This window comes from Fusarium vanettenii (assembly GCF_000151355.1).
Source record: "Fusarium vanettenii 77-13-4 chromosome 10 genomic scaffold NECHAsca_14_chr10_3_0, whole genome shotgun sequence".
Classification (NCBI taxonomy): domain Eukaryota; kingdom Fungi; phylum Ascomycota; class Sordariomycetes; order Hypocreales; family Nectriaceae; genus Fusarium; species Fusarium vanettenii.
Window position 1 is genome coordinate 761,021 of NW_003315871.1, and position 14,493 is coordinate 775,513.

The window sequence follows — 14,493 nt, forward strand, 5'->3', positions numbered from 1 at the left end:
CCGAGTGATTATTGATGATTCCAGTGCCTGGCTCAAAAATAGGTTGTGACGGCAACTAGGGGCATTTTTGTTCGGGTGCCCGAAGAATGCGAGCTGCGGGCTGACAAAGATGGCGGTGCTCTCTGCCAACAGAGCAAAAGCTATCTAGACGAGTCTTACAGAGAGAGGAGAGTACGAAGCAGCCGCCAATCCGTCTTGGCAGGCTCCATATCGCCAAGGATGAGGTGGTTTCTGTCAAGTGCTTGGCTGGGTTTCGGAGTTGGATGAGGCACGTTCCTTTTAATCTCGGTTTTGGTGATGCGAATAAGCGTATAGAAGGAAAGATCTCACTGCTTAGATATGAACGTCTGTAGTCATAACCTAGATATGTGAGCTGCACGTGGGTAACAACATCGTAAATGGAATCAATGCACAAGCATGGATCCAATCCGAATTCCGGTCCCTTCAAACTTTGAATCTTTCGGGGTCCATTCTCTTAGTGGCCGCGCGCCAGGGGAGAGAGGGAAATACCACGCTAAGCCCCGCCGTAAGATGCAATCCATAAGGTGGTGCACCGTAAGCTCACTTCTCACCACCAAGGACTTGGCGTTGTTTCGGGCGGGCCGGGTGGTGATAACAGGTTGATGGGGAATTGTATCTGTAGAGGGGATCATGTTGTGCAGTGTATACACAAACAGAGTGTCCTTGTCGTACTAGAATGTAGAAACTTCAACTGTAGGTATACCAAGTTACTTTGCGACTCGCGGATGGAACTCGCAGAAGAAGAATCATAGGTGCCCGCTTCGGATTGATGACGGGGGCTGGGCACGGCTGGGCTGACACTTGGCAGAGGCGCAAGAGAATGGGGAACGGGACTTGTGTCGGTGTTTTGTAGAAGAGAAATAATTCAAGAAGCCCACGGGGAATTGACATTGACATGCACCATTTTCAACTTTTTTTCTACTGTGTTTGAAAGATCCTATCGCTGCCCCCGCGCAAAATTGAAGGGCGATACTAATTAAACTCGACCTGGATCATCCATCTTCAGTCTCCATCCACGCTCCAAACCTCCCTCCTTCAACTCTTCCTCTCCCTCTTTGGAATACCACCCGGATTCTTTCCCTTCCTTTTATTGTACTTTTTGAAGCTGTTGTTTTAGAGTCTTGGGTTCTTTATTTTTTCACTTCTCCCTCTCCACATTGTTCCACCATCTCCTTATTTTTTTTTAACCCTTGGAAGGGATCCATCTGCGCGTCGCATAAGAATACGAAGCAATTATCGACTGAGAAGAGAGACAGAGGAATCTCGCCTCTTTTTATTGTTTAACCTTTTTGGAAAGCTCTTTTTAACTTTATTTTCTCTTCTGTTTCTTTATTACGCTTTTACTCCCTGGTGGGCCACAAGCATGGCCTCCCTTTCCAATAGCCTCACGCTATTGTTGGCTGCTGCTACAGCCTTGACTCCGGTCGCCGCGAGACCTGCGCGTAAGCATCCTCTCTACGTCTGCGTCGCCTCAATGCGCTCTGCTACCTAGAAGCTATACCTATAGCGCAGCTGGTGCATAGCGACCTTGCGCTTTCTCAACTCCCATTCCTAACATAACCCACAGCCGAAGACTCGGTCGTCGCCATCTCCAACTCGGACCTCCTCTCACAGTCCGTCTCCCTCTCGAGACGAGGATCACCTCAAGCCCCAAATGGCTACGTTCCCACCGAAGTCACCTGTCCCAGCGAGCGACCCACGATTCGAAATGGCACCCGTATCTCCGACCAGGAACGCGAGTGGCTTCCCAAGCGACGCAACGAGACGATCCCGTACATCCGAACCCTCCTGAAGCGTGTATCCATTCCTGGCTTCGACAGCGACGAGTACCTTAAAGATGTTGAGAATAACTCTACGGCTCTGCCTAATATTGGTATCGCTGTTTCGGGAGGTGGTTACCGTGCTATGCTGTGCGGCGCCGGCGCCCTGGCTGCGTGGGATGATCGCTCAGACGGCAGCGACAGGGACGGTAACCTCGGTGGTCTTCTCCAGAGTGCGACGTACCTTTCTGGTTTGTCGGGTGGTGGATGGTTGGTTGGCAGCTTGATGATGAACAACTTTACCTCTGTGCAGGAGAGCGTCAACTACCCAGGCATCTGGCAGCTGGAGAATTCAATCCTTGAGGGTCCCAACAACTATGCTCTTCTGCAGTATTACAACAATATCCTCGACGAGGTCTCGGATAAGAAGGATGCTGGGTATGAGCGCTCCATGACGGATTACTGGGGTCGCATGCTTTCGTACCAGCTTATCAACGCCACAAACGGAGGTCCTGGGTACACCTGGTCCTCCCTCGCCGACGACACGCTCTTTTCCGAGGGCAAGGCGCCAATGCCTATCCTCATCGCCGACGGCCGCGACCCGGATGAGACCATCGTCTCGCTCAACTCGACAGTCTTTGAGTTTACACCCTGGGAGCTCGGCTCCTTTGACCCGACGCTCAATGGTTTCGTACCGCTCAAGTACGTCGGTTCCGAGTTTAGCGGCGGCAAGCTGCCCAAGGATAAGGCGTGCATTCGTGGTTTCGACAATGCTGGTTTCGTAATGGGAACATCGAGTAGTTTGTTCAACGCCATCGTCATCTACCTCAACGAGACCGACAGCCCTTACGTCCCCGACGATGTACCCGATGTAGCCATCGACGCCGTCTCCGCCCTCCTCGAGTCCATCGGCGACGACAACAACGATATTGCAGACTGGACGCCCAACCCCTTCAAGGGCTGGAACAAGCTCGAGAACCTCAGCGTTGACTCTGACCGCCTAACCCTCGTCGACGGCGGCGAAGATCTCCAAAACGTCCCCTACTACCCCCACATCCGTATCGAGCGCGAGGTCGACGTCGTCTTCTCGTTCGATTCGTCTGCCGACACCGAATCGGGCTGGCCCGATGGCGCATCGCCCATCAAGACGTACGAGCGATCCCTCGTCGACATCTCCAAGGGATCCTCGTTCCCCGTCGTCCCCGGCCGCGACACTTTCCTAAACCTAGGCCTCAACACGCGGCCTACATTCTTTGGTTGCAACGCCTCCAACACGTCTGAGCCGTCACCCCTGATCGTCTACATCCCCAACTACCCCTACGTCTACGCCTCCAACATCTCCACCTTCCAAACCACCGTCAACACATCTGAGCTCTCCGCCATCATCGAGAACGGCTATGCGGCTGCAACAATGCTCAACGCCACCCGCGATCCAGACTGGCCTGTCTGCGTAGGCTGCGCCATGCTCGCCCGCAGCTTTGACCGCACAAACACGGCTCTCCCTGACAAGTGCAGGGAATGCTTCCAGAACTACTGCTGGAACGGCACCCTCGACGAGTCACCTGCCGCTGACTACTGGCCCTCGTTCATCAGCGATCGCATCAACATTGAGAGTTTCGGCGTGAGGAACGTGGGCAGCAGTGCCGTTGCTGCATTTGCCGCAGTATTCGCCGGCCTTGTTCTCGCCATTTAAGAGACACATTTCTTGTACATTTGATTCTTGCATATAAGAAAACGAAAAAGTCGGAGTCTGTTGTTTTCCAGCATCCTGAGGAATGCATCGATAGGATACAAAGGGTTGATAGATGAGCTTGCATCACAGGCTTGTATTTTTTTATATATATATTCGGTCATGGGCGGTTGGATGGGCATTGTTTACCTAGGATACCTTAGCTATTTAGTAGCAGTGAATCTAATGATTTCTGTCATAGTACATGCCCTGTGTATCCAATGCCTTTTGTCACTATTTACTTCAGTATCTGTCATAGGCCATGATTTTATTCTCTGCTCTGCCCCTATATGGACGCCCTTCGGCAACTCGACTCCCTGGTGGCCTCACAACTTATTTCCTTGCTGCAACACGACGAAGACGCCAAAGACCACAAAGGACTATAAATCACCATCTCTTTTTCATCATCCCCATGTTTCTCCCTCCCACCACACCCAGGTTTATCCCCTTCATCATACCCGTGTTCCCTCAAAGGACTGTTAATCGACGTGTTCCTATCATTGTTATACCCGTGTTTCCTCAAAGGCAATCCCCTGTTCTTATCTATATCACTGTCATAGACATCGTTGAGCATGGCGTCAATCTCCCTTGCGACGCCAAGTGTCCATGAGTACATATTGATGCCTCTTGAGTAGGGGTCCCATAGACGCCAGATCTCGCTGAGGATCGTCAAAGCCGTAGCGGCGATGAGTGAGATTCCCGTGATCTCAAAGACTACCCTGCCCATCATGGACCAGGATAACACGGTACATGTCTGAAGGGGAAGACCAATGCATAGGACACGCGTTGCGATGTCGATGGCCCAGAGAAGGACAGTGGGAGTTGTATGATCTCTGTAAGCATAGGCGGAGCTTTCTCGCCCAGCCCCGCCCATTATGTCGGCGTTTTCACCTGTCCTTGTTAGAGAGTTGACCATGCCTAGCATAGAGAAACTTACGGAGGATTGGCGGTCTAACCGCCCCTAGGTCGAATGAATCGGAGAGGTCATCTATGTGGTTACGGAGATTGAACAAGACTCGGTGGGACGCCATTGACGGTAGCTTGGGTTGTGAAAAAGAGGTTCGAAACTCCCGTTCCAGTTGAAGGGATAGCATCTCAAAGAAGTGTTTCTTCTCGTTTCTTGTGTACTCTTGAAAGGTAACACTCGAGGTGCTAATCGTACTCTCAGTCTCAGGGTCGTCCTTTTCGATTGGGCGCAACCGTTGAAGTCTTTTTGCAGCCCGGTTGCACCGCGCTACCACGCAAGGGTCAAGGGTATTGCCGCATAATCGATGCAAGACACATACAGGATAGGCGGTGATCAAGGCAAGGCAGTTGCTGTAACACATCAGAACTAGTAAGCCATCGACATAGCACAGAAACTCACAAGACGTGGAGTTGCAGTTTCGCTCGCTTTTTATCACCAGATTTGGCGCCTTTGAGAATCATGCCCGCTACTGTTGTTGATGCATGTGCAATTCCCTCCATCTTCTCTCGAGACGATCTTGAACTGGGAATGGTCAGTCGCGTTTTCCCCTGTACCTGGGGAAACCAACCTCGTGATGCCTTGGGTTAAAGCCCAGGCGCCACCGGCCGCTGCCACGGCTTCAAGGAAGATGACAACGTTGGGACGAAATATCTGCTGTGGAGGAATGAATCTTGCCGCCGTCATCTCCTCAATTGTCGTTGCAGTAGGTCCACAGATGAAGGCTAGTCGATCGCGCAAGAGTCCAACAAATATGCACCATCCGGTCATCAAGAGGAAGCATCGACACCACCTTCTGAAGTTTGATGTATTACGAACATTGTAGTTGATGTGGCGGCATGACCATGGGTTGCTCATCTTCTTCTCGATGAGTATCTCCTCCCGCGGCCCGGGAACCCGGCGAAAAACGTGCTCCAAATATATCGTTGGGTTTCCCATTTGGGTGAGCCATTGAATGAGTCGCCACTAGCTTCGTTTTTCATTTCGTGATCTGATACTCGGGTCCGCGGCTTCGAGATCTACCTCCTGGTCTGGCTCTCGGTATCGGCCAGTGGTCCCGTCTATTGAGGGAGGGGCAGGAGTCGCATCCTTCTCCGAGAAGATTCTTTCGAATGACTTGCGTATATCGGAAAGGGGACTGGATACGCTCGATGGCGGTCTTGAGTATCTGGTCGAGTTTCGGCCAGTGTATAATCGGAAGGCCATCAGGGAGGGGTGTCGGCTCGGTAAGACTGAGGAGGAGGCTGCAGATGAGGTCAAAGTGAACGTTGTTAATCAAAAGATGGAACATGAATCTCTCCAAAATGAGAGCCTGACGGGATAATGGTGCTTGAGTGGTGATGCCTGGTGATGCCTGGTGATGACGGATCTGAGTGCGCCATCAGCACTGACGAGATGGAAGAATGCACATGTTGAGTTGCCGAGCTATTTCAAGTTCTCGGTGAGAGCTTTCCATGTTAGGTAAGGGGAATTAGATAAGGCACTTGCCGTTGTTAAGAGACTTCATGAGGCAGGTAACAAGGGGAGGTGGCAGTTGTTCCCTCCACTTGACCCATCACCCTCACCTTCACTCAACACCCCCACCTTCACCCCTCGCTCAATCTCCAAGGTTGGGTATAACTTCAATTTTTATTCATCAAACTCATCAATATCCCGGCTAAAATAAGCAAAAGTGATATCCTTGCCCGTCTTGGCACTCTCGAAAACAGCCTCAATCAACTGCAAAACATCCCTAGCATCAGTCGCACTGACCGGCACATCCTCCTCCCGTCCACTCTCAATAGCCTTGGCCAACTGCGCATAAAAGGCCTTGTACGTGACAGGCTCCAAGATGGGAGCAGGCTGCTCCTTGGGGACACCGTCATCGCCCACCAACACCAGCTTCAGGTGCTTAGGGTCATCCTTGCCAAAGTCGGCGTCGGTTGCCTTCTTGCCAGACTGGAGCTGCTCCTCTTGGGTGTCGAGGCCAAACTTGCGGAAACTACCCTTTGTACCGCGGACCCAGAATCGGGGCTGGTCGGCTTCGGCGCTCATGACGCTGATGCGGATGTTGACTAGGAGGCCGTCCGGGTAGGTGAGCTCGGCAGAGACACCGTCAGGGTTCTCAAAGTCAAACTTGCCGCTGCGCTGATTGAGGAGACGGCCGTGAACAGCCTGGGGCTTGCCGAACAGGTGGTAGGCTTGGTCGATAAGATGGGTGCCAAGGTCAAAGAGGGCACTGCCGCCCTGGGCGATGGTAAGGTCGAGCTTCCAGTTGTTGGAGGGAGTAGGGCGATATCGGTCGAAGTGAGTGTCGAACTGAACAATTCTTCCAATGGTTCCCTCAGAGATGAGCTTCTTGACGGTGACAAAGTCGTTGTCCCATCGTCGGTTCTGGTACACGATAAGAAGCTTGCCATTCTTCTTGGCAATGTCAATAAGCTGATCAGCCTCAGTGGAGGTGGGCACGAAGGGCTTCTCAGTCAAGACATGCTTTCCAGCCTCAAGAGCAGCCTTGGTGAGCTCAAAGTGGTTTCCAGGAGGTGTGCTGACAACGACTAGGTCGACTGCAGGATCAGCAAGCAGCTGCTTGTAGTCGGTATAGTGCTTGATGTCAGGGTAGTCGTGTGGTGCTGAGTTTCCGTCCTTAGGCGATCGCTGAACGATGCTGTACAGCTTAAGCTGGGGTGTTTGTGTGAGAAAGGGGATGTGAAAGGTTTTGGCAGAGGCGCTGTTGTTGTCAGTTGACGTTCATGAGATGGCTTGGTGAGCTTACCCGTATCCAATGATACCCACGTTGTAAGTCTTTCCGCTCATTTTTGCTATCTTTAAACCGAAACAGATTGCAATGCTGAAGACAAGATTTAAGTGCCAACGACGCGTCTATATACTCCAATCTTGTCAGTCAACGCCTCAGAGCTGAGTAATTGTATCATTCACCATCCCCTCATGCCATCGTCGTCAATGCCCCTCCATGCGGTAATTCCGTCATGGGGCGGGGACAGACCCCACGGGCTTCTCGCCGTCCCTGGAGCCTCCGGGCGAATTGAGCGGGCTTCTCGACGCCACGATTGGCTACTGTGGCAGACCTAGGGTGGATTTGGCCGAGAAAAGGGACGACAGAGGGTAGTGAAGAAGGTCCAGGCGAAGGGTTTTAGTCATCTCACGAGATTCTACAACGTTTGATCAAGTTTTAATCATCTCAAGAGTATTGAGCTTTTCAGGGTAGAATCTCATGATGAGACATGGTCGGTTTACACAACGTGTTTCTCTCCGGAGCTATATCTGACCCATGATCAGCAAAGCGACAGGAATAGCTAGGGACGAATGAAACTAATGCAGTTCCTCCAACTCAGCTTTGCACCATCGCAAAAGGGCTGCTCCGTGGCAGCTCGCCAAGATAGAGCCGGTGTGTGGGGCCGGCGGACTTCCATTCTGGGCAATTCTGTCCACAAGCACGGCAAGTCTATCCGGGCGTGTACACACTGCAGCCTTGATTATGGCTTCAGTATCAAAGGTAACATGATGTTTGATCGATTGGGACAGTCTGGTACATAGACGGCCGTGCCAAGCACCGTCCCGGCCTTTTCGTCTTGCCGTTCTCGCGGCTCGCGCCCGGTGTGGGTCCGGACTCCGAGTCAAAGTCCGGCCAGCGACGGAGCCGCGAGACGGCGCGAGTCACGATGAAAACACCGGGAAAGATGATATATAAGTCGTGAACAAATCAAGTGGAAATACTGGTATGAGTTCTAATAGCAAGAATTGCAAATAAACTATGTCATTACGCAAAATGGCATCCAAGAACATCCCCCAGATCACCCTCTTCCGCGGCTTCGGAGAACCAGGAACATTTACATGGTCTCCCTTTGTCATCAAGCTCGAAACACGTCTACGTTTCGCCGGAATCCCATATAAAGTCGGCGGAGGTTCACCAAAGACTGGACCACGGGGAAAGATTCCCTACATCGAGCTCGACACACAAGAGCGTCTAGGTGACTCGACCTTTATCATCAAGCGCTTTATCGAGGATGGCATCGTGGAGGATCTAAATGCCAAGCTTTCGCCTGCGAAGAAGGCGACTGATCTTGCTTTTAGAGCTCTTGTTGAGGATAAGGTGTCGTTTTATGGAACGCGGGAGAGGTGGTGTGATAATTACTATACCATGAGGTCCAACGCTCTGGCTCCTATCCCGTGGCCCCTTCAGGTTCTTGTTGGTCTTCTCGTACATCGGAATGTCACCAAGGTGCTCTGGGGGCAAGGTACAGGACGTTTCATGGATGACGAAGTCGCGACTCTGAGGGAGGAGGTTTGGGAGAGCATCGATGCTCTTATATCCGAGGCGAGAACGAGTGCGAGTCGGGATGGGCCGTTTTGGGCTCTTGGGGGTGAAGAGCCTACGGAAGTTGATGCGACGCTTTTTGCTTTTATCGCTTCGGCTTTGACGTGTGATGCGTAAGTCTGGCTTCTGATGTTGTTGACAAGTTTTGCTAATTGATGCTTTAGTTCACCGACGAGTGGAAAGGTCGTGAGGCAGTATCCGGCTCTTCTTGAGTATGCGAGGAGGATACATGAAAAGTATTTTCCTGATTATAAGGGATGGGATTAGTTGGTTATGTGGTTTGTAGTCAGTGTTGAGCGACAGATTGCTTCAGAGTGGGCATTCCTTGGGTCGGCCATGTTGGGGGATAGCTTGGAAGCGCGTTTTCGGGTTGAGGTATTGTGCCTCCCCCGTGTTCAATCTTGTAAAGGAGAGTTTGTAACGGAGAGTCTGCCAAGACTGCGTTCGAAAATAGTACCAACGCCTCAACTGTCGTAACTGCGTCTTGTCCTTCCGGTGACTGACCGGCTTGTTTCGGGGCCAAGCATCACAAGCCATCAAGTTGGATCGACACCTGAGTTTTCCATAGTTCGCTCTTCTCTCAAAATCTTCACAAGATTGAATGAAAGTTGCTTTGACATCTCGTGTTTCGGATTAATGTCAAAGGGCTGAGTTTGAAGTCATCAACGAAAAGGTGTGCCAACTTTCAGGCACAGCAAACATGCTTGTGGAAACGACCATCATCATATGCTCAGGAACAGCATACTACTACCTCGGCAAGTGAATCCTGCAGGAACCAGTCTAGCCTTTCTCAATCTCCGTGTGCATGTAGATCCTGTGCCAGAGACTTGCTTGTGATCAAGAGGGGTGTGCGAGAAGCAATGCATTTCAACGGCGTAGCCAACGTTGTATGCAGTTTACATCTCAGAGTAACATTAGAGATCCTCTATTGATGTCATGAGAGCTGATTCCAGGTCTTTCAAGCGCTCAAGTTTGGTAGTGGTTCGATCTTGGTGTGTGTCCCCGACATGTGCCGGCGTTGGATGCCCCTGGATGTGACGACGCACCTTGCCCAAAGAGAGCAAGATTTCAAGGACTGGTTCTTTATATTTTTGATGAGCTGATGGATTAGACTGGTCAGGTTCCATGAAATTTGCGCAGTTGCCTACGTACTCGTTCACACCCACTTCAATTGTTCACTCCATTACCATGGTCCGATGCTTCACAAGATAGCTTAATTTGCTAAATGCCGACGTTTTATGCATGATTGTGCATGAAGAGATTGATACTCTTTAGCATTGAATTGTGTGGATTATACGCCAGTTCTGAAGCTGTTGATCTTCAAGGGATCAAGACGACAAGCGCCGACTTCCGATAGACAAGGCCGGTAAATGACGGCTCATAACCTGTGTTTGTTACTGTACCAACCTCTCCAAGAATCTAACCCGGCATACTACGTAGTACGATCATACACAGCAATACCTGATACCCTCCCTAGCTCTCCAAAATGCAATGCAACCAACAATTTCCAAGCTCATCCACCTCTCCACAAGGCAAGTCGCCAAGTCGGCAACTACGGACACCAACCGTGCACGCGGCTCTCCCGGGTCTTCTCTTGAGCAAAGCATTGCATCTTTCATGTGAGCCTCGGCGTGGCGGGCAGAGGAACAAGGGTCATGACAGTAGTTCTCTTCCAACAAGGAAGGCGAGTTGGTCAAGATCCTTGTTCAGCTACAGGGGTGTGAGTTTTGTACCCGCGGGGTTTGGGATGCGGGGGAGGGAAAATGGGAATGGGGAGACATGGGTGTTTGTTAGGGCTTCCCCGGACGTACTGCCTTCTTGGCGATTGAGGTTGGAAATGAGAGGTTGGTGTTTGGTTGGTTGATGGTAGGGGTACTGGCACGGGTCGAGAGGTGTTGTTATGGCTCGGTAACAGTGGATGAAATGTCAATTGAGTGTTAACAGGTGCATTAATATATGAGAGTAGGTATCTCATAATTGACACCAAGACAGCTTCAGTAGTAAAGCTCAACATGACAAAACGCCTCCCGGTTCCTGCATGCCTGGCGTTACTGTATTACCACACTTGATCTCCGTTCAAATCAGTCACTCTACCCCGAAAAAAAGAACCGGTTTTTTGGGGTGTTGCTGAAAGTGTCGGCCTTGTCGCTCAAGTTGTACTAGGGTGGTCGAATCGGCCGAGGGAACTGTTCTTGGATGGACAAGATCGGCCTTAGCATGTGACCCAATGCAATATCCGGGGCCAACTAGATGTTCTTTTACGTTATGTCTGCAGGTGCTAGTATTTTTTTGGTATTTGAGGAGGTGCTATTATTGCTTGTATTGAACTGCATGTGTTGTCATTTGAACTGTCCATGTTGTCATTCCCCTTGCCAAAGCTCTACTCATGTTGAAGCGATCCCCGGATTTCTCGGCATCTAATATCAAGATCTCCAGACTCTCCCCATTTCCCCAGAAGAAGGCATCGGCTCACATGAACCTATACAGGAATTCACCTCCGAAATCCGGGGGTGGATCGACCAAAAGCTCATCAACAGCCCCGAAATTTGAAGAGAAAAAAGTTCTTTTCCCCCCTCGGTGGTGTGGTTCAAATGCGGAAATGTCGTCCGTCTCCAACAAATGTCTCGTCTGGGAATAGTTACCACATGCACACTCACTTGTACACACATGGAAACCTTCCGAGATACTACTACAGTACACACCCTCCCCCTGTCTTGTTCCCCCGGCTCGTCGCTTGGATCCCGGTCCATCCACACCACTTCATCGCGGGGAAAAGCTGGAGGAAGAAGGGGAAAGGCTGGTCGTATTCGCCCTGGCAATGACATGGGAACTAATGATCAAACCAATGCAGTATGATGCCAAAGGTTGTAGACTCGCATACATAAAGGGCCATCATCCATCCATCTCATCCTCTCCTTTCACTTCCTCCTCATCCACTCGCTATCACTTGGACCAGTCTTCATTCGTTGTCTCTTACAAGCCTTTCAAGCTCTCACTCAACAACAAAATCAGTCAAGATGAAGTTCTCTCTCGCTGTTCTCGCCCTCATCGCCTCCGTCCAGGCTCAGTCTCTCAGTGACGTCCCCGAGTGCGCCCTTCCCTGCCTCGACGATGCCATCGAGAGCGAGACCGACTGCAAGACCACCGACCTCGTCTGCGTCTGCAAGAACTTTGACGATGTCCGCAGCAAGGCTACTTCTTGCGTGATTGAGAAGTGTGGTGCCGACGTTGCCATCAGTATGTCTCACTTACACCTTTGCATCTTGAATATTTACTGACTCTTTTTCTAGACGAGGTTCTCCCTGCTACTGAGGGTCTCTGCAAGAACCCCGGCAGCGGCAGCTCCGAGTCCGGCGCCGAGTCCTCCAAGGCAGAGACCACTGCTGCCGAGGCCACCACCGCCGCTGAGACCTCCGCTGCTCCCGAGACGACGAGCGAGGCTGCTGTCACCACCTCTGCCGCCGTCGAGACCACCTCTGCCGCCGAGGAGGAGAGCACCACCGTCCCTCCCGTCGTCTCCACCACCTCTGCCCCCGAGACCACCGGCGTGGCTCCCGTCTCTACCCCCAGCGCCTCCACCGTCGAGGTCAACGGCGCTGCTGGCCTCAAGGGTGTTGGTGCCATCGCCATGGTTGCCCTCGCTGCCATTGCTCTGTAAATTATGAGGTATTCATGAAAGACCATCTACCAGGAATGGTTTAGATGGGAGATTTTATGATGCCAGCTATGGTTCGTGGAATGGTTTCAAGTACACAATGAGAATTCCACATGGAATTGGGACGTTGTAATTAGGAATGACAAGACAATGGGTTAATGGTAATGGTCTCTAGACCAAAAAGCTATCGTCAATACACAAGTGATGCATACACCTCTACCTCTCGCTTTGCTTCACAAAAGTTCTCGTAGGAAAACATCATGCCACTGCCGTCGTCAACACACCATCTTTTTTACCCTCGGCCGACGCTAGGTTACGCCGTGTGGGTTGTCAGAGCCGTCAAATCAACGCCGTCCAACGCCCTTTTCTAGAAGTGCCAAGAATGCCGGAATTAGAAGCTGGGCGGCATCGCTGGCTGGTAGAGTTTGCGGGGAAGGACGATCTCTTTCGGTCCTTTGGTCGCTGTGGCGACTGATCTTGGTTGTTCAGCTGACGATGGGCTGTTAAGAGTTCGATTCTTTGCTGGCTCCATGGGTTCGTTTCTCCGTGGCTACCGGGCCCTTGACAGAATTGGAACTCATCCCGTATTTACTGTTGGACATCACCATTATGACGTTGAATGTTTCACTCCGATGTGCGGGGTCTCCAATGAGCAACCACCAACGATGTCACCCAAAGACAGGTCCATGTGAGATGAATGTGTTCCCTCTGTAACCGTCTTCTCATTGTTGGGAACTATTCGTTGACATGTCAGGTCAGTATGAAACCAAGTGTATACTCCATTGTTCGTTATCCGTAGTGCATCAACCCAATCCATCGTGATATATGCCAATAATACTCTCCAAGCACCGGTCAGCTCTATATCACCTCAAACCTGCCATCAATGGTTCTCCCCAACTCGATCAATCTCCTCAACCCACCCGCAAACCCTCTTAGCAACCTCCAAACTCGCATCTACCAGAATCAGCACAGCTCATCAAAACAGAGTATTCAAGACTTACCAGCTTTCGTGCAAAAGGCATGCGGGATATCTCCCTCATCAACTTCAATCTTCGTAACTCCTCCCCTCCGTCTCTCGATAAAGCCCTCTCTTTCACCGTCGTCGACCCAGTGATCTGTCTTGGCATAAAACACAAAGAAGCGAGGTGCGTCTCCTTTAGGCCCTTGGCTTGCGGCCCAGAGTTCTTCACTCCATCGCTCTTCGCATATTGTTTCGAGCTCCGTCATGCCCAAGTGAACGGCTTGTCGCACGCCGTCTCGGCTCTTCAGCCAGCGTGCTGTTACGGACGCCGCTAGGGGAGTGAAACCCATCACTCGCTGCACCAACCACGTCAAACCAGCGACGGTCAAGAAGCTGAGGAGAAGCCGCGCGACGATGTGTGTCGTGGTATCGAGAAAGGGCACTGCGCGGCGAAGTGCAGTGAACTTGAGACCACTTGGTGAACGAGCAATATGCGTCAACGTCGGGAAGAGGAGAAAGCCATGACGAAGGTTCAGGTGAGGTGCTCGCTCAGGAGACTCCAAGTGCCTATGATATATCTCGACGCAGATATAACTCCCAACAGAATGGCCCATGAGGATGACAAAGTCGTAAGGCTTCGAGTCGAGACGTCTAGCCGCCACGTCGTCGTAGATGCCCTCAATCTGGCCATTGAGATCCCACGGCTTGTTTTCGGGGCCAAATGGCTCATGCTCCTCGTCAACGAATCCAAAGAGGTTTCTGCCGTAGATATCGTAGGCCGTGTCGTGCTCGACCTTATCGAGGAGACCGCGAAGCAGCTTCAAGAAGTCGGTGTAGTACTCAATCAGGCCGGGATTGCCGCACACGTAGTAGATGAGAGCATGATGGGTGGCCTCATTGTGCCTATTTGATGGCAACGAGATATTTGAAACCATTTTGAGTCTCAGTCAGTTGTCTTGCGGTCGGGAACGTTGTTGAAGTTAGATCAACGCTCGAGAGTGGATTACGCCAAGATGCGCTTGGTGGATAACCCGAGCTACCCGAGAGTTGCGCCTATCGAACAAATCGAGATTGAAACAACAAGA

General features: G+C 51.3%; 6 protein-coding genes across 6 annotated transcripts; 3 read left to right on the forward strand and 3 right to left on the reverse strand.

Annotated features, from left to right (window-relative positions):
* Positions 1-1,384: 1,384 nt before the first annotated feature.
* Positions 1,385-3,709, forward strand: NECHADRAFT_105559 (uncharacterized protein; the record flags this gene model as incomplete). Its single annotated transcript, XM_003047618.1, has 2 exons — positions 1,385-1,463; positions 1,589-3,709. The coding sequence occupies 2 exons, from the start codon at positions 1,385-1,387 to the stop codon at positions 3,472-3,474; spliced, it is 1,965 nt and encodes a 654-aa protein (XP_003047664.1). The 3' UTR covers positions 3,475-3,709.
* NECHADRAFT_86045 (uncharacterized protein) lies at positions 3,694-5,413 on the reverse strand (the record flags this gene model as incomplete). Its single annotated transcript, XM_003047786.1, has 5 exons — positions 3,694-3,720; positions 3,902-4,401; positions 4,448-4,827; positions 4,877-4,999; positions 5,046-5,413. The coding sequence occupies 5 exons, from the start codon at positions 5,411-5,413 to the stop codon at positions 3,694-3,696; spliced, it is 1,398 nt and encodes a 465-aa protein (XP_003047832.1).
* Positions 5,414-6,084: 671 nt separating this feature from the next.
* On the reverse strand, positions 6,085-7,297 carry NECHADRAFT_72556 (uncharacterized protein). The gene is made up of 2 exons (XM_003047787.1): positions 7,230-7,297; positions 6,085-7,184 (listed from the first exon to the last, which is right to left on the reverse strand). Exons 1-2 carry the CDS (start codon positions 7,268-7,270, stop codon positions 6,104-6,106), a joined length of 1,122 nt encoding a protein of 373 aa, XP_003047833.1. The 5' UTR covers positions 7,271-7,297; the 3' UTR covers positions 6,085-6,103.
* Positions 7,298-8,243: 946 nt separating this feature from the next.
* NECHADRAFT_51085 (uncharacterized protein) lies at positions 8,244-9,059 on the forward strand (the record flags this gene model as incomplete). Its single annotated transcript, XM_003047619.1, has 2 exons — positions 8,244-8,905; positions 8,957-9,059. 2 exons carry the CDS (start codon positions 8,244-8,246, stop codon positions 9,057-9,059), a joined length of 765 nt encoding a protein of 254 aa, XP_003047665.1.
* Positions 9,060-11,723: 2,664 nt separating this feature from the next.
* NECHADRAFT_101945 (uncharacterized protein) lies at positions 11,724-12,666 on the forward strand. The gene is made up of 2 exons (XM_003047620.1): positions 11,724-12,029; positions 12,083-12,666. The coding sequence occupies exons 1-2, from the start codon at positions 11,810-11,812 to the stop codon at positions 12,448-12,450; spliced, it is 588 nt and encodes a 195-aa protein (XP_003047666.1). The 5' UTR covers positions 11,724-11,809; the 3' UTR covers positions 12,451-12,666.
* A 661-nt stretch (positions 12,667-13,327) lies between these two features.
* NECHADRAFT_51077 (uncharacterized protein) lies at positions 13,328-14,343 on the reverse strand (the record flags this gene model as incomplete). The annotated part of the gene is made up of 2 exons (XM_003047788.1): positions 13,328-13,419; positions 13,449-14,343. 2 exons carry the CDS (start codon positions 14,341-14,343, stop codon positions 13,328-13,330), a joined length of 987 nt encoding a protein of 328 aa, XP_003047834.1.
* Between the last annotated feature and the right edge of the window lie 150 nt (positions 14,344-14,493).